Source organism: Agelaius tricolor, unplaced genomic scaffold (genome assembly GCF_023055355.1).
Source record: "Agelaius tricolor isolate 1412-34295 unplaced genomic scaffold, bAgeTri1.0.p SCAF_7, whole genome shotgun sequence".
NCBI classification, from domain to species: Eukaryota; Metazoa; Chordata; class Aves; order Passeriformes; family Icteridae; genus Agelaius; species Agelaius tricolor.
The window spans coordinates 35,950,806-35,973,101 of NW_027269267.1; the positions used below are offsets into that span (position 1 = coordinate 35,950,806).

Genomic DNA, 22,296 nt, shown 5'->3' on the forward strand with positions numbered 1-22,296 from the left:
CAGCATTGAGTAAGCACCTCACACCAATACCTTCCTTTCACATTTCTTAGTATTGCATTTTCCCCCCTGTTACAGCAGAAGGTATTTTCATGTAATTAAACATGTAATTTATTTTTGACAATTTCTATGGTTTTTATAATTACAGAATTAGAAGACTAACACTTTAGAATGCATTTCCATAATGTATCCATTCACAGATAATCAAACTATCTATTGCATACCTATTTATGCTCAAATACATTACATACCAGCAATAAAGCAACAGCTGAGGTGATTTTGCTCTCACAAACACCCACTCCAGCAATAAACATCATCTTGACCCATGTAAAAAAGCCCCCAGAACTGTCAATTATACGACATTAAAAAGGCAGGCTACAGGATAAAAGGCTTGGCTAGAGAACTGATTGCAGGCATAAAGAGCACGGTATGCTCAGATGACCGTACGATCAGATGCCAAGGAAGGTGTTCAGCAGTTCCAGGCGAGGTATTTCTTTTGGTCCCATGAATTCATGCAATGTCAGTAGCAGGAGATTCAATGCCTGCACTGTTGAGCAGCCTTGCTCACCAGTCCTTTTATCTATTGTCACCCACAGTACAGAAATGTTGGGTTGTTCCTGAGCTCTCTTCTGGAGTGAAACAACTCTTTTGGAAAGAAAATCCAGTTACTGTTTTAGTAACTTGCTCAAGAGTCATTCCCAAAGAGCAGCATGAACAAGGTTCAACCAGTTTTGGCTTCCTTTGCTGGATACAAACATGCAAAACTATCCTAGCAGTCTCTGATCCCTCAAATGTCACATTCCCTTTTGTTCCATGCTTTTAATTCCAGTGGATTGCGAGAACACCACAGTGCTCAGATTACTTCAGATTTTTGAACTGACAACCAAGCAAAACATAGAGAATAAGTCTTATGGCCATGGCTACCCCATGTAGGGCCAGGGAAGGTGCATGGCCAAGCGCAGGGGGGAAAACCAAAGGTTTCTAAAGGCTCTTCTCTAGAAGTAGCATGCTCCATTTTGGAAACTCTGATGTTATCTGAAGGGGGGCCACTCTGCACGTGGACACATAAAGACACTGTGGGTTTGCTGTGGCCCCTGAAGGCTCACAGTATCCATGAGCACTTCTCCAATGCCAAGAAAGTGTCAAAGTTGACAAGAAACAAAGCAGCTTTTAGACAAGAAAAGTGACCCTTCTTGGCAGCTGACAACTGTCCAGGGTGGGGTTTAACATAATAAAGTGTCAACAGACAGGCTTCCCGCTCCTGAGTCATTAGGAGTTGAATTTTAATCATTTGCTGCTCCTTCTCTACAAAGCCCTTGCAGCTCTCTAATGCTCCAGTCCTTCCCTGTCCCTGCAAGTCATCCTATTTCTCCTCTCCATCCCACATACTCATTCTCAGCAGGCTTCTGGCTCAGTATGTCTATGATACAGCCAAATGGACGGGTTGACCTGGTGGTTTTCCTCATCACTTGTGACTCTGGGCTCCTTTCAAACCAGCCCTGTGCTGATGAAACATAGACAACTTCATGACACAAACTCTTCTTGATTCTGCAGGATTGTATTTCCTTTCTTTAAAAGCATTTAAAAAGATAAATCAGTGAAGGCAGTGTGAAGTAACCACAGAGCTGCCAGCCAGAGTGTTTAATTTAATCCCTCCTCTGTCACTAGTTTGCCATGCAATCCCTGCCCGTTGGCACACAACTCCTCTGTGATACTGCTCTCTCCAGAGGAACTAGCAGATAACAGGGATTATCTGCTACACTCTTCAAGATGTAGGAAAGAAAAGAAGATGCAAAGGATGTGCCACCAAAAATTCTCCACAATGGTCAGGCAATTGTGAGCCAAGCCCTGGGATAACCAGTGCCTGCCTGCACCCCGGCATGCACGGGTGGGTGGGAAGGGCTCAGGATGGCTGTTGGAGGCGTGTGGTGCAGGAGAAGGGCATGGGCTTCCTTGGGTCTGCATGTCCTGCACTTGGGGATTGCACTTATGGATTTGTTACCTGAACAAGCAATTAAGGAAAAAATCCAATTTAAAAAATACATACTTTTAAAGATTCCTATTTTTTGTTACCCCAGGCCCCTCTTCCCAGAGCGCGCCACAAGAAAGGATCGCCCCGACTCCGCTCTCATTTTAAAATGCTTCTTTTTATTTCAGTGGTTGTACATTGGGTGAATGAATTTAACGTCACAACAGAAATAGAATGGCTATTTAACAGACCACTAGTAATTATATATGCTGGAAAAGAGTGAATGGAGGGGTTTCTTTTAACTGTTACTGAAATATTCATTGTACGTGTCGTCAATTATGCTGGATGAGAGAGGCAAACAAAAAGGTATTTTGGTGAGGTGCTGTATCCTTTGAAGAAAATAAGCACTGAGACATCTCAAGTCACTTGAAACCATGTCCCAGCTACAGTATTTACTGTCTCCGTGTTGGCCCATCTCATGGTTCTTTTAGGGGGTTATATTTCTTGTTGTATTTTTTTAATTAAACAAAGCATTTAAAATTTAATCATTTTCATTAGACTTTTTTTTTAAAATATAAACAAAGTTTTGGCAAATAATATTTATACAGAAAAATAGTTTTAGATCTTCCCAAATTTTGAAATAGTCTATAAAATTACTTTATAAATAAATAAAATGCAGAATCTGTTGTACACGTATTTGCACATCTCTGTAATTGCCTCCTTACTGTTAGCATAGGTTTGTACTTGTACAGTTTTCAGGAATATTACAAAGTCATAAAGTCGGAAAGTGGATCTCTTATTAAAAATACATTTTCTCTTTTTGTCTGTCAGTTTATCTGGATGAAAGACCTGATGTATCTGAAGCTTCGTCATCCATGGGCAAAAAATAGTAATATTGGATTAATTGTAAAAAACATAGAATAACAGTAATTTTGAAACATAAAAAGTTCACACAAAATGATGTCTTGAAGAGTTATCTACATAAAATATTTAAACATGGATAATTTACCATTTAGTATTATACAATAAGCTACCCAAATGCCTAAATTAACTATTATAAAAAAATAAAAACAACTTTGACAGATATAGGCAAGTTGCAGTGTCAACTACCTAGTTATAATGACTGAGAAAGTCTACAAATATTAGTGTTTTAATAGTATATAATGGTGATACCTTAACTGCTAAATAACAAGTTAAGATACGTTATTTTTCCACAAATTAAACTAACGCAACGTTACAAGCACTATGTTAATTTTACAACCAAATTGTGATTATTTTTTTTTCTTTCGGATGATCAAATCTCCAGCTTTATATATAAATAGATAGTAATTAGACATCGGACAAACAAGATTTAGCCTGGAAAATAATTTCCTAGACAAATAATAATATGGTTAGTGCCTTCAGTCGTTCAGAACAGGCAGTGCTGCCAAGGTTTAAAATAGTTTACAATCAATCTGAAGAGGTTAAGTTAAAATACTGCAATCACTAGTAATGTCCACATAGAAAACTTATGCTGCAAACAATTATACATAATATCCACTTATAACAGCTGTCTTGCTTTTTTTAAACAATAATTTAAAAACTATGTCATTTATGTGATACATGTGCAACATATAAAATGTGAAATATGAAATATTTGGTACAATAGTGCTTGAAACAAATCTCAAATCAAACAAATGAAATTTTAATTATACATATATAATTACCTTGTAAATCAACAAAGTATTTAAAAAAGTAAACAACATTAAAATCTGCTTCATCCATATATATGTATGTATGTATATATAACATGTATATAATTGTATTAAAGATATCTTCATACTTTTGTGACATAAAATATGTTTTTAAAGGAAAACAATTAAAAGAACTATTTTTTCTCCACTCTAATCTGGTTACAATCTTATAATCCAATTTAAAAAATGCAAATACAGTAATTTAAACTGAATCTTATTCTACATTCTTAGTGTTGAGTTAATAGCCTAGATTAAAGTCACCTATGAAGTCTCAGTGACTCAACTGAATTTTAATTAAATTAGAGTATCATACAATCTCTTCATCTACAGCCTTTTTTTTTTGCCTTTCCTTTTGTTAGTTTGGTCTTGGTTTTTTTTTTTTTGTTTTGTTTGATTTTACACTTCTAGAAATTACTTCTTAACAGCTTGGATCTTTTTGGTAACCTGACTATGAGTTTCAAAGATTATTCACGTCTGATGAGATTTGACTGTTGGCATCAGGCTCACTTTCATCAAGTCTGATGTGACAAAATTTAGGCACTTCTGCAAAGTCTATTTTAAAAACATTATAAATATACTCGTAAAATAATATTTTCAAGACTTTGTTCTTTTGGGGATTGAAAGGGGTATGAAGTTCATACTGTGCAAAATTTTTAAAATTTTCTTCTGCTATTCTGCTATGATTCAAATGCAACTTCTCCATACAAGTCAAACACCAACCATGTGCATCTAAAGACTTTGTGCTTTACTTTGGACTTCTGGCTAAAAATATCAGATTGGCAGGATGATGTGCAGGACACCGGGCTGCGTTTCACCTCCCCTGTCTTGGAATCAACTCACCAAGGGAGCAAAACCAAGATATTTTTTTAACTGAGAAGAAAACCCCGAATCATAGTTTGGGTGAAAATTAAACCTGCAACTGGGGAGAGTTTTTAGTGAATGCAATTCAATTATTGCTGAGCTCGAAAGATTCATAAATGTGGAATCTCACGAGACTAACTGATCTGGACCATTTTCGTTAGGTGTAGTTATGGAGAAACGACAATATTTGCAATAATTAAACTATGCTTAGAAAACCTTTAAAACTAAATGTTATCCTTTATGTCTTGAAACATCACAGCTGGTATCAGGTAGTTAACTATTTTAGGTTGGAGTATAGTAAGCATACCATATTTAATATTCATATATGACATAGCAGCACTAGCTTTTTTGAGTTTTTGATTTGTCCATAAGAACAAATTCTTGACTTAGCATGCAGTTTGTGGCAACTCTAGAGAGGAGGAGACGGGGTAGTATGTACAGTAGCCGTGCTTGGCCGTCCGCAGGGAGGCTTCGTGACACTCCGTCCCGCTCCTGCCGGCTATTTCAGGATTATCTGTGGAGAGAAAGGGAAAGCGTGATCGCGCTTTTAGGTGACGTGGGGACAGCAGTGCGCCCCCCGGCCTGCGCTGGCCTAACTGGGCTCAGGCACAGCTCACACAGGACAGTGTCCCTTGTGGGACAGTGCCCCGTGTGGGACAGTGCCCTGTGTGGGACAGTGTCCTGTGTGGGACAGTGTCTTGTGTGGGAAAATGTCCCCTGTGAGACAGCATCCCATGTGGGACAGTGCCCCGTGTGGGACAGTGCCTCGTGTGGGACAACGTCCCCTGTGGGACAGTGCCCAGTGTGGGACAGCGTCCTGTGTGGGAGAGTGCCTTGTGTGGGAAAACGTCCCCTGTGGGACAGTGCCCTGTGTGGGAAAACTTCCCCCTGGGACAGCGTCCTGCATGGGACAGCATCCCATGTCGGAAAATGTCCCCTGTGGGACAGCATCCTGTGTGGGACAGTACCCAATGTGGGACAGTGCCTCATGTGGGACAATGTCCCCTGTGGGACAGCATCCCATGTGGGAAAACATCCCCTGTGGGACAGCATCCTGTGTGGGACAATGTCCCCTGTGGGACAGCATCCCATGTGGGAAAATGTCCCCTGTGGGACAGCATCCTGTGTGGGACAATGTCCCCAGTGGGACAGCATCCCATGTGGGACAATGTCCCCCGTGGGACAGCATCCCATGTGGGAAAACATCCCCTGTGGGACAGCATCCTGTGTCCTCAGGCTGCCTGGGAGGCGTTTGTGTCTCACACACCTGGTGTCTTCTCCTGCACATGTGTGAGAACACGCAGAGAGGGAAATTTATGTGTCAGAATACTGGAGGGCAGTGCTGAACCCAGGGCCTGGCTGTAGGTGGGTGTGTACCCTCAGCGCCCTGCCTATCAGAGGAGGTGGAAGCCCTGCACCTCCCGGAGGAGCTCAATGTGCATCAGTGCCTGGGGCGATTCTCAGCTCCACTGTGCTCCCAGAAAGTCAGGAATGACCAGGGGAAACAGTGGAGACAGGGCTCCTTGCCATAACAAGCAAAAAGATGTACTGGCCTGGGTGTTTTCACAAAGCAAAAGTGTCTTTTCATTACACTTCTAGCATTGCTAGCATGCTTATTCTCTAAAAAAATTAACTGCAGATCAGTGAACTTGAGAGGTTTTATCACGCTTCCTTATGGCAAGGATTCCAGGGGGAATACTATAGTGGTACCTCTGTGCATCTAACTAGTCACTAACCTTGCTGCTTTACCTTCATGGTGTCTCAAATGGAGGGTGAAACAACCATTTTACAGGTGTATTTTACTTGTGCTTCCAATATTGCAAAGGTTAAATGCACAGTGTGCTCAGCAACCAACTCCACCTGCTCACAGTATTGGAAAATGGTTCAGATTTCCATCACCTGCCTGAAATGGCTGTCAGTGAAAGTGATATCAAAAGGCAGAGGTGTGATATTTTATCACACCCTTGCTATCGTGTGCTCCAGACTTAGGCACAAGTCAAGGAATTAAGAGTGTATTGCCTGCTCTTCCTGCTTCATTTGGCACGTGGCATATTTTTAAGCTGTATCTGCAGGTGGTATGCAAGGTAGTCATGACAGCACTTGGACCTACTTGTGTATTATGACGCCAGACCACTGCTTAATGCAATATTTATATTAAAAGGGGGGGAAAATGTGTTTGGAAAGTAACTTAAGCAACATACTACCTCTGACATACACACCACCAAAAAGAAACACACTCGGCTCTGCGTGGCAGGCGCTGGTCCCAGTCCCCTGCCCAGCACCCCACTGCTCCTCATAGCTGCACTGCCTCTCTCCCTGTACACAAGCACCATCTCCCTGACCCCGATGACCTTGCCAGCAAGCCAAAAAGCCATCTTTGATTGCCATCAGCTCTGGAAATCTGGTGACACGTGAGGCCCCATTGTAATGACACTGTACAAACACCTGCTGCTCCAAAGGACTTAACATCTAAATACATCATGCACACAACAAGGACATATATTTTTAATGAACTTCCACCCATTGTGAGTTTGTTAGCTTATCACCTATCTTCTGTTTCCTTTTAAAATAACAAAGAAATACCTTTGCTCAAATAATAAAGCCCTGTCTGTGATAACCCTGGTCCAGCTCCAGCACAGTGATTTGACAATACATATAAAGAACACAGCCATGCTGAAAATAAGAAATTACCAAGATTTTCAGCACTAGTATTTTTAGCATGTTACAACCCAACATTAATGTAATTAATAAAGCAGCTTTAGCTACACTGGGTTTAGCCATAGTCACACAAGTGTATTTAAAGGATCCTGAAGTCTCACTTAATGGGACATAACCTGAAGCTTACGCAGTAAGTTTTTTACTCAATAAAAAAATCCCAGAATTTTAGACACTACAGCTGACTACATCATCTGCCAACTTTTGAGGGGATAAACTTGCATTTCCTATAGCTTTTTTTCCTCAAGTACAGGGAGACAGCTAACTGCTCCTAGTGCCAAAATTACTTTGGTCAAACAGTCCCACAAGACCAGTATTCACAGTTCCCCCAAAATGTGTGACAGAGAAGACAGAGGGCCTAATCTCAGGCTGTTTCTCAGGAAAATGGTAGGACTATTCCTGGAACTGTGATTAACCCAAGTGCCACTCATCCTGCTGTGGACCATCCAGGCAGGACAGAGAGGTCCTGGGCAATGTGAAAGAGCAGAGACCCCTTCTCTTCCCTGCCCTAGTGAGTGGCAAAGCCCAAGGTAAGGACTTCATTGCTGTGTCCCCATTCCTGCCTTTTCTCTCCTCCTGTCACAACTCAGGAAAACAGCAAAGACAATGTGAACACTTTCTTTTCTGTGCAAGCATGTCCTGTTTATGGGCTGCAGGTGCCAGAGGAGCAGCTGGAGCTCTCCCTGCCATGCCTTCCCTGCTGCCAGTGGCTGTGGAGCTGGCTTGCTCCCACCGCATCATCCTCGATGTGCCGCCCCTTGTACAAGGGCCGTAACTAGGGCATGTTGCACCCAGCTATTTCTAGTACACGTAGGAGTCCTCCTAGGAAAAAACCCTCAAGTCTCTCCTTCAGAACAAGCTTCTCCAGTGCAGCATCACAGAACTGAGGAGCTACATTTCTTTTTTAACCTTAGCCACAAAGTGTAAAATGTCTCCCGTAGTCTTTAATTACATGTTCACACCCTATTTCTCAAAAGATATCACAACTCTGCCACAGCTACATACACAGGCATCAGCTTCTGCCACTGTTTTTTTTTTTTTTTGCTGTGTCTGACAGAGAAACATGAAATGCTAAACTACTTTACATGGAAAACACACTGTAAACCTCTCCTGTTTAATCTACAAATGAAGTAATAATCTGTGATGGAAGGCAGAAGTTATCTAAGTCTGCTAATTGCTCCATCACTTACATGTTGAAAAAGGAGGAGCTGTACTGGAGAAGGAACATCCCTGCAAACACTTTCTCTACAGAGTCTGCATTCCTTTGTTACTTGTAAATAGGTCCAGCCACCTTCATGTTCACTACTCTTTGAAGAATTACATCTCAAATGCACATATATATGACTTGTCGCATTTGCTCTGGTACTATTATAACATTGTACTTCACAGCAACGGGATGCAATGTCATGACACTTTTACTATAGTATGTATAAGAAAAAAACCTGAAAAACAAGACTATACAAAGACAGGTCAAGCATGGGAAAGCATTTTCTCCTGCTCTGAATGGTTAAGAACGACAGGTGTGGATACAGACATGCCAGAAAACACATCTGCTGCTGCTGCAGTAAAAGATCTAATAAGAAGACTAATCCCAGCATAAGCAAAATGGCCTGGCACTGAAGAGTCTTGCAAAGTAGCTCACAGAAGATTTAATGACAGAAAAGGGCATTTTCTGGGTACCCTTTCCATCATCTTTTTTCTTGGCACATGTTTGAAGTGGCAGAAAGCTGTCTACCCTTTAGATTAAAATCATTCACACTGTGCCAATGACAGTTAACAGACCTCACTGAAACTAGTAACACAAGTGAAACTAAATTTCTGCAAACTACTTTCTAAACTCGCTACTCAAAATTTTCCAGCTCTTTAGAGGTGACATTTTCAGCTCCTAAATGTCAAGACTTTCTTTCCTACCAGAGCATGCCTCTTTTAGACCTTTACTTTCAGGACTTCTGAGTGATCATAGTGGTCATTAAGCCCCTTGTGCAACACAGAACATGCCGAAATTCAGGGTTGCTCATAAGGGTGATACAGTTCTGCAGTGTCATCCAGGGGAATGACAACCAAGAGAGATATTACTGCCAATGGTATCAGCTTCTCACCAACTACCAGCGCAGATAAATCAATTTGGGAGTTCCTCAGACCCGGCAAAGGTGGCTGTGATCAGTCACTGTCTCAAGACTCAAAAAGTAATATTGAAAGTCTTTTTAAATTAAAGTAGAAATTCCATTTTTGTGAACTCTTTTCTGACACCCAGGTTACTGCTTTACTTGATACAGTTCATGGAATTGACCAAATTACAGAGAATCGTGACTAGGTTCTAGCAATTACAAGAACACTGTTTGGCTTGAGATTTTCTATTTTGAAGCTACAATTCACAAAGCTTCTTTACAGTCTCTGACTTAAATGCATTTTCCAGTTCCAGATTTATTATACAATGATGAATACAGAAAATTTACCATTCTGCATGAATTCAGTGTACATGAACTCTTGTTCAACTAAAGATCTGTCACAGTGGATCAGCTGGAAAACATGACTTTGCATCTACCACTGACATGTTTCTTTTTCAGAAGTTTTGAAATTATTACTCCAAAATATACTGTGCTTTATAAATCCTAATACATTTTAAGAAGATGTTAAAACTGTATTTGATCTTTACATTACAAAGCACTTACCCCTCCAAAAATTAACTCAGACATAGCAAAAATTCTGGTCTGCCCAGCCTTCCATTTTGAAAGCAATGTAGTAACAGGAGTTTCTTGTAAACAGGATTTATCTCAGAGCATTTCAGACATGAATGCCTCAGCCAGTCACCCATTTTACATCTTCCTAGGCTACCTCAGGCAACTTATTTTAGCATGAGACAGATTATCAACTCATGATGCTTTTTTGCCCTCCACCAAATGAAAGAGTCTGTAGTGAACAGTTTGCACCAAAGTATTTAACTTTTGAACACCTGGGTCAGGATAGATGAACCCTTCCACAGTGACATTTTCTGTTTGCATGTTTTTCACAGAAGTAGCAGACTGGTCAGATATATCTGGGGTACACATTAAAAATGACAGATATTTTCAGACAGCCGGCTCATATCAGGCTGTCTCATAACTTCTCCCTCTTTCTAAAAATAAAAGTAACACCAAGTATTTCTTCCTTATGACAAGGAACCCAAGACTATTTATATTTCCCTATGCCTTTGGGAAATGCCTCCATGTCTTTATTTTTCATTTTCTGTTAGAATGTTCTCTTGTGGTATGTGTCTTGTTCCTTTTCTTCAAAATAAACAACTTTTCTTTTTTTCTTTTTTTTTTTTTAATTAGTAGTGGAGAAAGATGAATAAATGTTCAGACACTTACTTAAAGTAATCCCTATTGTATCAGTTATGCCTGGTCTTATTTCATTGTTACATAGGCTTACAGATGGACTTTCCCCCCTCCTTTCCCCCACAAATTCTGCAGCAGCACCTCCATGGAGCACCATGCCAAACATTCTATTTGCCCACACCAGGGCTCCCACCAACACTGTCCCACAGGATAGGTTTTGTCCCTGCCTCAACCACTGACAGCTGAGCCAGCTCCAACTCTTGCTTGCATTAAATGCAGCCTGGACTTCTCCTTTGCTACTCTTTCTCCCCTGAAACCTTGTTCTGATTTCCAGCATATTATCATTTAATGGATATGCGCTTTGTTTTATTCACTAACCATGGTCCTCTCTTCAATCCAGGGCTAAAGGAGGATTTTCTCTTATTGCTTTTCCATTAATCCAGTTCAGCCCCAATATACTTGTCTACTTTGCTCATCAATAAGATGACCTCTGATTTGAACACAGCCAGTAAGATGTCTGGGCCACAGATGGCTGCCTGCCCATACAGGGTCTAATATGGGGACATCAGGTATTTCCTGAGGGCTGGAGGTCCTATTTCCTTGGCTTTCTCATAGCCCATTCCCTCACATGGTAATTCCGGTGCCCTGTGCCATCCTCTCCTCTCTTCCCTAAATTTGAGAGTGCCCAGTTTTGCCTGTCCCATATGTTGATGATATGCCTCTGGAAATGGCTGAGGGTCAGATGTCCATGCTGAAGTGGACACATCTGCTTGCACATTTTCATTCCATCAGGCACAAGCTGTTGGCCATTAGAGTGTCATAAAGCTGACAAAGATCTTGTCTGAATCCAGCTCTTCATGATGAGCTAAAAAAAAAGTTCAAGGCAATTATGGGATCCCAAAGGGTTCAAGGGCTCAGCATCACCATTTTTCTTATTTAATTGTCACAAGGTCCTGAGAGAAGAGACCAAAGCTACTTGTGCTGCCAACTCCTTAGCTTGCTTGTGAGCTTCAATAGGTATTTACTCAAGTAATAATGTACAATATTTAAGTTCAACTTAATAAGTATTTACTCACTCTGGAGAAACAGAGGATTACTTGGTTTAGAAATGAAAGCAATCTGGCTTTATTTATTCTTCTTTAAAGTAATAAATAATGCAGTGCTAAAAATTGATCATAACATACGCTAATATATTCTACCAAAATCTATTTTTAACTCATTGCAGAGGCAGCAGACAGACTATATGGAAGTGAGAAAACCACTGCTGTAGTATTTTAGGAGCACCCATGCAGTGACTGTTTTGGATAGCCACTCAATTTTACCTCCCAGCAGGTCCAAGCTACTGCAATAATCTGTATTTTTCATTTCCTACTTTTAGGTAATTTTCCTCCTTTTCTTGAATTTAAACTACCAGAATAGGCTTGTCCAGAGAAACTGAGAGCACAAATGTGTGAAAGCCAAGCACAAGTTGTGCATCATCTGTGGAAGTGCCCATATTTCTCTTGCAGGGGTGTTACTTCTCCACCCCAACATCCTCACTTAGCCTTTTTTTTAACAAAACCTGCTTTGCATTTTCCTTTTAGACACCAAGCATGCCCACATCATGCAACATGAGGCTGCCAATACACATACAGCATCCTTTTCAGGCAAAGGCACCAGTGCAAACAGAGCACAGCTGGCATGTCTGCAGTTATCACCACTCTGAAACCCCTCCTCTCCCAAAACCTGGCACTCCAGACTCCCTTCAGAGCAAGAGACAACATCCAGAACTAAACTTGAACACAGAAAAGGACCAAATTTATGTTCATCAAGGCTACTCATAAGACCTTGAGTCAGTTTTATAAAACTCATTATACTGATAACTTCTCTGAGGAAACCTTAACCTTCCTGACTTTTGACTACTTACCACTTCCTTAATTTTCTGCTTATCTGATTACTCTCACATAAACAGATGTGCATACCAGTGTGTGCCATGGCAGGTAACACTGCACCAAAAATGAAGTCAGGCAAGTTAGCAAATTTTTGCATCCAGCTGAAAGTCACAACAGATAGAATCAACAAAACTAAATATACAGATGTTTCCAGTGTAGCCTCCTGCACACTCAAAGCCAAAGACTGGCATTTCTAGTAGGCAATAAATCATACACCAAGATAAAAATATGATATTTGCTTAATTCAAGGGAAAGTAATTGGAGCACCTAGAGATGTCCAGATGCAATTATTCTAAAGGACAGGATCCCAGACAAGTACATCTGGAGCTCCACACTGCTCTGTGTTGTTAAAATTTTATGATGGAAAAACCCAGACTCACATGGAGCTGTGTGTATAAACCACGAAATAAACTCATTTTCCCCCAAATGCCTACAAAATTAGTGGACCTCAGAAATAATTTTCTCTGTTTAAATTATAAATGCCCCAAAAGACTTTTACTTCACTTATCAAAGTATCAGTTGTTGAATAATTGAATGCAAGAACATAAAAAGAAATTATCATATCAAACATCAACATTTTTTCTTTAAATTTCTGTAACAGGGAAGGGAAATCTGTTTTGGTTTTTGTTATAGAAAAGAATGAAGCCTTTGCTTACTGCTGATATTGTGTGACACTGCCATCTAGCAGGATACCAGAGGAAGTCAGGTTTTGGTCCTATACAGGGGAGAGGGGTATGATGGGAGAATTTCTAAAAAAAGCCCAAAACAGAACAGAGATTTTTCCATTTCTTCCCCACTGGCTTCTTGTATATGAACATGCAATCTAAAGTTCCATATACAAGCCTGCTGGAACTTTTTATCATCTACAAAGAAACAACATGCTATGTTAAGAGGCCAAAAAAATTTATTAAAACAAAGACTCAGTAAAGTTTGCATGAAACTAAAATAGAGTTCCATTACATTTTCCAGGGTAATATTTTAGTTTTGCTTCTCTCGTGCCTTAGAAAATAGTTTTGCCACTTATTTTGTACCATCAGTTGTTTCAAGGCAGTTCAAAGGATGTTTTCTTGACACTGTTCAAGATTTGCTGTGGGCTTTAATATTGGAAACTCTCACTTCTTGAGTCTGTGAGACCCAGCTACTTACCTGTGTCAGACAAAATAACTTGAGTGAGATGAGGTTTGTGATTCTTGTGTGTCTAGCATGAAAGAAGCAGCAAGCAGTTTAAGTTTGCCCTTCCTACTGTGACAAACTATTGCTATTTAAATATCTTCTCTAGAGAAATGATTCAAGGGTCACTTAGGTTTGTTTTTCCAGCCTGGTGCAGGTACAAAGCAAGATGGGCAGACATTAGGTGGGCTTGCTGGATGCCCAGCACTGTTCTCCTCTGAGCTGGCTCCCTGAAAGTATTCCCTCTGATAATGTCTGAGGATGGAACCTGTTCCTCTGTCTCCTTTTCTGGACTTTTCCAAGTCAGATTCAAATCACTCTTTCTATTGTTGGAAAGGAATTTTCTATAGGAGCATGTAACTTGGAACTTTATGGAACTTTTAGACCAAAACTTTCAGTCAGAAAAAAACCTAAAACAAAACTAAAACTATTTAGATACTCATTATTCCCAGAAGAAGCGCTTTCCTACCTGTTTCCTCATTCCCTCAGAAACTGCAACTAAAGGTTTTCTATGAATTTTGCATAGGCTCTTATTTGTAATGTACTTGTATGCTGGCACTAAGGATGTAAATAACATTTGTTTCCACTTCCCACCTTCTTTCTCAAAAGCTTGCTTTTAAACAACAACAAAAACAGTCCATTTCCTACTATTTACCAGATTTTTCAATTCATTTTCTCAGCATATTGCTACTTTTCAGGTTTCCATGAGGAAGAAAGGGAACGTGAGACAGTGAAAGCCTTGTCAGCAGTGCTATGGGCAGCTCTCTGCCCTGCCAGACAGCCCCCTGAGTTACAGAGGAATGGAGAGGAAGCCCTGATGGGGGACATTGAGGAATATTTGCACAAGGGAGCAACTGGCATGTCTGCTTTGTGCAGAAGGGGAGATCACCTCGAGCCAGTGCCCCCTGAGACATTCTGGTCTGAGAAGAATCTGCCTCCCTTGGGAGTGCTGCTGCCTTTGCAGGCACCTTGGCAAGGAGAGGTGCTCTGTTGCTGCATGTCCCAGCTCTGCTACCTCCTGACAAAGCCACCACACATGGTATCCCAAATCCCAAAAGCTTGGCATGTTTGCATTTTACACTATGTTAACTAGTTTTTGAATTCTGGGGCAAATATTTTAATTGTCCTTTTGTTTGCGACACTCAAAACATAACTATTTTTATTTTTGCTTCATTGTATTCTAACAGATTTTGACAGAACTGAAGGCTACTGAATGATTTCATAATTAATATCTGCATAATTGCCACCTAATTCAGTGCAAATGCTGATGCATAATTTAAAGCAGCTGTGCCAGATAATCACAAGCCTTAGCATGAGACAGCCTGTTGATCTTTTATTTCTTTTTAGACACAGGCTCTAAGTATTTCATTTTTCTTTTGGATATGTTCTTTACTATTTCCTTCTTGATAAAAGGTCGTATAACCAGTAGAATAATGTCATGAAATAACATCTTTGAGCAGCACTCTCTATTATGCTATTTTTATACTATCAGTCTCTGCCCATTTTCATTGGTACAAAAAATAAAGCCATGAACTGTTCTGAACTGATGTGATGTGAGCAAGACTCACATTGCTTGGAATTTGGTATATGTCCTCTAAATAACCAGGAGCTATGGAAACACTCACTGAACCTGAGGACATAGATTAGGACACAGAAATGCTGGTGTCTTAACCCCCTGCCACACTCACTGAGGTGACACAACCCAGTCAGTAAGCCTACACAGCCTGGACATCCCTTCATGTCCTCACCAGCTGCAGGCTTGGGCCGTGTGCTCAGCAGGGGTTGATACCACTTGGGCTAAGGGCTAATGTCTGCTGCCTGTTATCCCACTGCCAGTTCAGAAGTAGGTGTGCACATTTGTCTGTAGGTCCTGTACTGCATCTGCCAAGCTTGTGAAAATGTCTTGGGTAACGCAGACTTCCAAGGTTATCTTGGGACAATCTCAAACATCACCAGACACATGTTTAGGCAACTGAACCAAGCCCTGTGAGACTTTTGAAGGACAAGCCAGGCTACTCTCCAGATTTCATCTGACTGTGTTGATAAACTTCACAGTCTAAAATAAGTACTTAAACTTGTATCTTGCATGTAGACACCCATACTTAGACACCAACACTTAAGTGTCTTAAATTTTGGGCTGAGTTCTAACCTTCTAATCCTTGTAGGACTCACCAAGATATACATATATAAATGGAACAGTAGTGAGGCTTGCTTTCTCATTTAGAAATTTAAAGCCCTCACAAGGAGGTGCTTGCCATTATTTAAAACTGAACTTCAGCCCCAAAAGTCAGAGTAAGATCTCTCTCAAATAATGTCAGGATAAACCATCCTCTGTTAAATTACCTTTGGTGTGAAGGGTGGAGGAAGTCACATTTTTCTGCATTTCCATTAACAGGAACATCGTCATCTCCAAATAGGCTCTATCTGATCTTTCTCCAAATTTCTAATCCTGTATTTTCTCATAAACAGCAAAACAAGAAGAGAAAAAAAACCCTTCCAAAATAATTTTCCTTAGGATCTATGACTTATATCATCCTGAAACTGCAGCACTGTACATCTTAGCCTAAAAAAACGGTCAGTAAATATTGCTCTTCCCCTCTACAACCCCCTGAAAGGAGGTGGTACCAAGGTGGGGATTGGTCTCTTCTCCCAGGTAACAAGGGATAGGATGAGAGAAAATCGCCTCAAGCTGTACCAGGGGAGGTTTAGATTGGATATTAGGCAACATTTCTTCATGGAAAGGGTTGTCAAGCACTGAAACCATGCCCAAAGCAGTCACCATCCCTGGAGGTATTTAAAAGAGGTTTTCTTGCTGCACTTAGGGGCATGGTTTAGTGGTGAACTTGGCGTTCCTGGGTTAACAGTTGGACTCAGTAATCTTAGAGGTTTCTTCCAACCTAAATGATTCTGTGAATCTACCTGTGAGTGAAGCTCAGCAGGTAACAGTTTCCTGGCTTGCTTGAGTATTGCTAGTGCACTGGCTGAAAGAGTAACAAAAGCTTTGTTAAAGATCTCTGAAGTACATATTCACACACAAAGACTGTATTAATATTTTAGGCAGGACGTCCTCCCTACCTCTGTCCACATGCATGCACTAGAGGGAGCTAGGACCACATCCTCTGTATTCACATCCTAATGCTGCTTCTCACCATCATTTCACACGGTTTCTAACTTTGCTCCAAGAAAATGCTGTCAGCATCCCCAAACAACTGAACTGAAAGTTCACCAAGCATCTGCTGCTGAAGTGGGGTTAAGCAGCTGAGGCTTCAAGCCCCATCCTAGCAGGAATGGCTGGAGCAATTGTGAAAAACAGAAGAAGGAAAAGGGGAAGGGCCTTTTACCTTTGACCAGTCATGCTCCTGGACCTTTCCAGCTACCTTTCACTGGAAAGCTGAAGTCCCTTCCCCTCCATTCCCTCTCACCACAGCCTGGCAGCTACAGTAAGGGGGGCATTTTGCTGCATCCTGTTTAAATTGCATTGCACTAAAGCAATTCTCTTCCCCTCTGTAGTACACTGCAAGAAAATTACTTTTTAAACCTAGCCTTTGTAAGTCAGAAAAAGTAAGGGATACCAAATTTTCCATATGTTCTTAACTGGTGTCACCCTGCACAGATGTACACAGTACATTCAGCCTTTAAGTCTACATAATCTTCTCATGTGCCTCAGGCCGTACATTGAACACACAATGCCCAGAGCTGCTGGCCAAGCATGACTGACAGTGTGTGCCAGTGCAGGTGTGTTTTGAGCTCTTACTCATGTTATTTTCTGAAAGAAAGGATATACAGAAGACATGGGACTTAGTGACTTTTTTTTTCAAAATAGACACTGATAGCATGTACTAAATAATTTACTGGACCCAACAGAGTTATTATGTTTCATTAGCCATCAGCTGAGACTCCATAACTTTTGGGATGTTGACTTTTCCCTTCCACTTGTGCTTCAAAGACACTGGGATCATCACACTCAATCCCAGGAAGATCTGCAATCTTTCCCCAGGTCAGAATACTAAACTAAATGATATTAAGATAAATTATTAAGGCCCGCTGAAACTTTCTTTTCATGCCCAGAATTGTGAGGAGAAGCTGTGGGAGCTGAAATGGGACAAGCTGAAGGCTGCAGGTTGTAAAAAAACCTATGGTAAAGACATTGGAAAGAGGAAACTGTACCTCACAGATATTAAAGCAATGTAGCACAGACTAGAAAAGGAAATTTTATCTGGTTGGGAACAAAAAAGTCCTTTTCTGAAATACTCAGGAGAGTTGAAACCCATACAAGAGGACACAAAGAATGCTATGACCATGAACAAAGTCATGCTAATTACCAAGTTAATAACCTGCTCCTGCTATGTTTCTTGGGCTAAAGAAATACTGAGAATTAGAGCCACAGAGTTACCGTGGGGCTTTCCGGGCATTATAGCTTTGTCTCCAACCTTAGGATGTTGTAAATAAGCAGAAAACTTGGAGTTTTGTCTCTTATAAAGGAGAATGAAATACTACCGCTTTCCCTACTTTGAAATACATGTTTTTTTTTTTTTTTAACAGGAGCTTTTAAAGACTTAAAATGACTAAAACAAAGACAGGAGAGAGAAAAAAGAAGACTGTGATGGCCATGCTACAGAAGCCAACAAGCTCCTGAGGTGGGACTCATCTCCTCCACATGCAGTGGTGCAGAGCTTTGGTAGCACACCTACATTAATTCTACAGGCAAGGGACAGAGGCAAGACCCTCCGGGGCAATTTTCCCAGTCCTAACAGAGACTTCCAGAAAAGCAGATGATCTAGATGCCAAACTTACAAATGGCTGAAGTTAAACAAGTGAAAACCTATCCTCCTGTTAAACCATCCATTAATTTCAGCATGGAATTGTATGTATACACACACACACATATATGCAACTAGATAAATACAGACACTTTCTACAATTCCTGTTAAATTTAAAATGTTATAATCCTCCAATGCAAACAAAATCTGCACTGGGAAAGAAGGGGCTCTGCCTGCCATCCTGATGGATGAGGAAGAGCATTAAGGCACACCTTTGTCTTCTCAGTGGCACTAGTTGCTTGCATGACAGTGTTCTCATTAACTTAAAAAAGCCCACCTGCTTACTGGTCCTTTTGCAGGCACCCATGTATTTATTCTACCTTCAGCCCCAGTCAGCCCCTCTGGCACTCAGGAGTGCAGGTGGTGGAGCTGCCCCAGCTGCGTTCCTGTGCTGGAGAGGGTCCCTGGCTCAACCTCTCCCCAAACCATCCCATTTTCTCATAGTCCCTTAGCATCTTCAAGTCCCTCTGTCACCACCTTGAGATCACAAAACTACACTGGATACCACCAAACAACTTTCTGCTGTAGACACTGTTCTGAGAAAGACTGTGTAATGCACCATATGCCTGCTGCACTTTCATCCTTAACCCCAGCATTTTTCACAAGCTAGCTCTCAGAAAAGTAAGCACAAAACAACAATCCTCTTTTGATGGAAATGCTAGAAGCAAAAACATCACAATGTTGGAAAACGAACCTTAAAAAAACCCAAAGAAAATGGACTGGTTTGTATTTCTTTAAGAAAGTAGGATGTATTTCAGAGGTAGTATATTTTTCCTAAATTATTAAAAATAAACTCTTGCAGCAAGTTCTATTTTTCCATGAGATACCTCAATAGTTTTGGGAATGCCAGTAAAAAAATAAACCTGTTAGTATATCATTATTAAGCAAAACATTTTCACATATTTCTTTGTAAGTTCTTGGCAAGTGGAGGGGAAGGAACCAACAGGACAGCATTTCTACTGGGTCTGTGACAGCTTGTCAGTCCGTCCAGGAGCAACACAAGGAAGGATGATGGGGACACAGCCCTTTGCTTTCTTCTGGTGAGCAAATCTGCTTGTTTGCTTTTCCATCTGACCTCTCAGAACCTGAGGGGAACACATCTCAGGTGGAAGTGCCTGAGCATGGTCCCAGAGCATGAGAAAAGCCAGAGTGACCCAACTGCTGTGCAAACTCCTCTCTTGGCACATCAGGGTGGGAACCACCCCAACAGAGGAGTCAAAGCTACACACCCAGGGCTGCAATAGATATATCTTCCCTGGGAGTTAGGTCCTACAGAAGGAGGGGAAACCCAGCCAAAATGAAAATTGCCATTAACGTAAACTGCAGAAGAAGAGGAGAAAATATCATCTTTCCTAGCCTACCTCAGACAATAATCCTTGGGGTTCTTTCTATCAACGTTCTTCCTTAGGGAAATATAATTCCCAGGTTAAAGAGACACTTTCAAATATAAAGCAGGCATAGTCATAAATATCTTCATGGCTGTTTTGATCACTAGTATTTACACAAAACATTCACATTTTTTTTCCAGCTGCCTCGTCCTGCTCGTGATTTTTTGACAGCTTCCATGCTTACAAATTAGTCACTTCCACACCTCATGGAGAAGGCTACATTAACACACCTGAATGTTTGAAACCTGTGACGATCCTCCTTCTGAACTTAGGAGTTAATAAGAGACTTTTGTAAGTAGTCCAGTGCTACGGTGATTCTAACTCCAGCTGGGTTAATTACACAATAATTAGGTACAAACATCGCAACACAAAACACAGCTACATCATTATTTGCAACAAATGTTAACTCTAAATAAGTGCAACCTGTCCCACAAACACTTGCTATAAACGACTTAAAAATAAAAGTAAAATTTGATGGGGTAAACACAGAAATAAAAAAAAAAATTCTCTGTGAGAATTTTTTTTGTTAAAAAAAATAAAATAAAAATCTCAGCACTCATTTAGAGTTCAGGATCTTGTGAAAGAAAGCTTTAAAAGGAGCAAACCTGATTTGCTGTGGCTGTTGCGGCGAAGGGAACACTTGTTGCAGGAGTTGTTGCTGCAGAGACAGTGGCGGCCGTAGCGTTGTGCATCATGGGTACTTTCAGGAGGGGAACCATGGAAGCAATGAACAGGAGGGTGCAGCATTATGGTAAGAGAAGTGGTATTTTTGGCATGGTGAATATCAAGAGCGGCAAGCCATCGTCATGGGTTAAACCGGCAGATGGCATGCAATCACAGTGCAAAGCGAGAAAGCGTGGCGGAGAAATAAAAAAAAGGGAAAATAGCTTATTACAAGTACAATTAAAGGAAGGTTGTCAACACAATCGGCGATTCCCAGAAAAAAAGAGTAAGGACCACTGAAAATGCAAGTGCTGTCTCTAAGAAGAAGATTACTTGTGCAAATGAGGCCTTTACCAAAATAGCCCATTACCTGCGGATTGTTACCATGTGTAATTTGTTTTCCCCCAGTACAGCTATAATGCATTTCAAAATAAAATCCTACTAAAAAAACCCCAGTGGTTTATACTGGGAAGAAAACTGTTAAATGTTCACCCTAATTTTTAAACAGAATTAAAAATGAATTATTTTCACGTATCTTCATTTTGAAGTATGCTAGATACTCACTGTCTTTCTTTATAATCCAATTTATGCGTTTTTTCCTACTAGCACCGCATAACTGTTCGATTTTATCAGAGTTAAATTACCATCTGCTTGAGGCAAAAATCAGGAGAGGGATGATAATAATTATCCTGATATATATACTACTTTGTTTGATCTAAAAAAGCAAGATCAATTTTGTGAAAGACACTGCTTTTGCTCATTTTAAGAATGAATTTTAATCAGCATCTTCATAGGGGAATTATAATTTGATGTTTTAAAGGCTTGATATTTTAACTGTTTATGTGAGTGGGCCCAAAACCCAGAAATAAAATCACTGGATAGGACAACAGAAGAAAGATTACTTTTCTGTCTCAGAGGCTGTGGCATTGGACTTCCACTTTGCATGCCCAAAATATTAATTTCAGGTTGCAAATATATTTAAAGAAGGAGTGAGATTCAGACCACGAGTTTCAACAGAACCTCTGTGCATCAAAGTAGGCATTTCTGGGAAACGCTGATAAAACTTTCTAACACACAGCAAAGGAGAAATAGGCACACCACTATGAAACTTTAAAACACTGATGAAATTTGCTGGCTTTTTCCAGTATTTTATGATTTTATAGTACTAGACAATATAAAATATAAAGGGAAATAAAACTTTGAAAACTGAAAAGCAGACTGGAATTCATGGTATTATGCTTTTGCAGTGTAGTTGTTATAGCAGGTGATATCATGTCTAAACTGCAGCTTTCATCTACAAATCTAAACACTCTGCAAAGTCAACCAGAAGGATAAGCAAACCTTTAATTCTAGTCAGTGGCTAAATCTCGCCTAGAATTTTTGAAACAAGTGAATATACATGATATACGGTATAAAAAAAGAGATCAATAAAGAAATTTGGAACCTACCAATACTGGTAGCGGGTGTCATGCACAAAACTGACCCTGCGTGTCATGCAATGATAGGTGAAAAAAGTGGATAAAGGGAAGAAACAGGTTAGCTGTTTAGAGTTAACATTCAAAGTGAGATTCAAGCATAACCACAGAGAAGTAAGTTAGTTAAATGAAACTGTAAGGTCATTCACAGTTTTGCTTAAACACAAAGAGGTGATTGTGTTCTTACTAAACTCCTGCATATACTGTGTGGGTTTTGGCAAGTTTCTGTACATATTCAAGATACTTCATAAACTTTT

The 22,296-nt window shown here is 40.4% G+C and overlaps 1 protein-coding gene across 11 annotated transcripts in view; it reads right to left on the bottom strand.

Annotated features, from left to right (window-relative positions):
• Nucleotides 1–2,125: 2,125 nt before the first annotated feature.
• Nucleotides 2,126–22,296, bottom strand: part of MBNL2 (muscleblind like splicing regulator 2) — a 106,616-nt gene continuing 86,445 nt past the window's right edge. For 5 of the 11 annotated variants that reach the window (XM_071430960.1, XM_071430956.1, XM_071430949.1 and 2 more), the window contains 2 exons: nucleotides 22,013–22,048; nucleotides 2,126–5,074 (listed from right to left, as the gene is read on the bottom strand). In XM_071430960.1, coding sequence (XP_071287061.1) covers nucleotides 4,947–5,074; nucleotides 22,013–22,048 — 164 coding nt within the window. In that variant the 3' untranslated portion in view covers nucleotides 2,126–4,946. Of the gene's footprint in view, nucleotides 5,075–20,506; nucleotides 20,602–22,012; nucleotides 22,049–22,296 lie in introns of all 11 variants that reach the window. The other 6 variants (XM_071430957.1, XM_071430953.1, XM_071430959.1 and 3 more) reach the window with 3 other exon arrangements.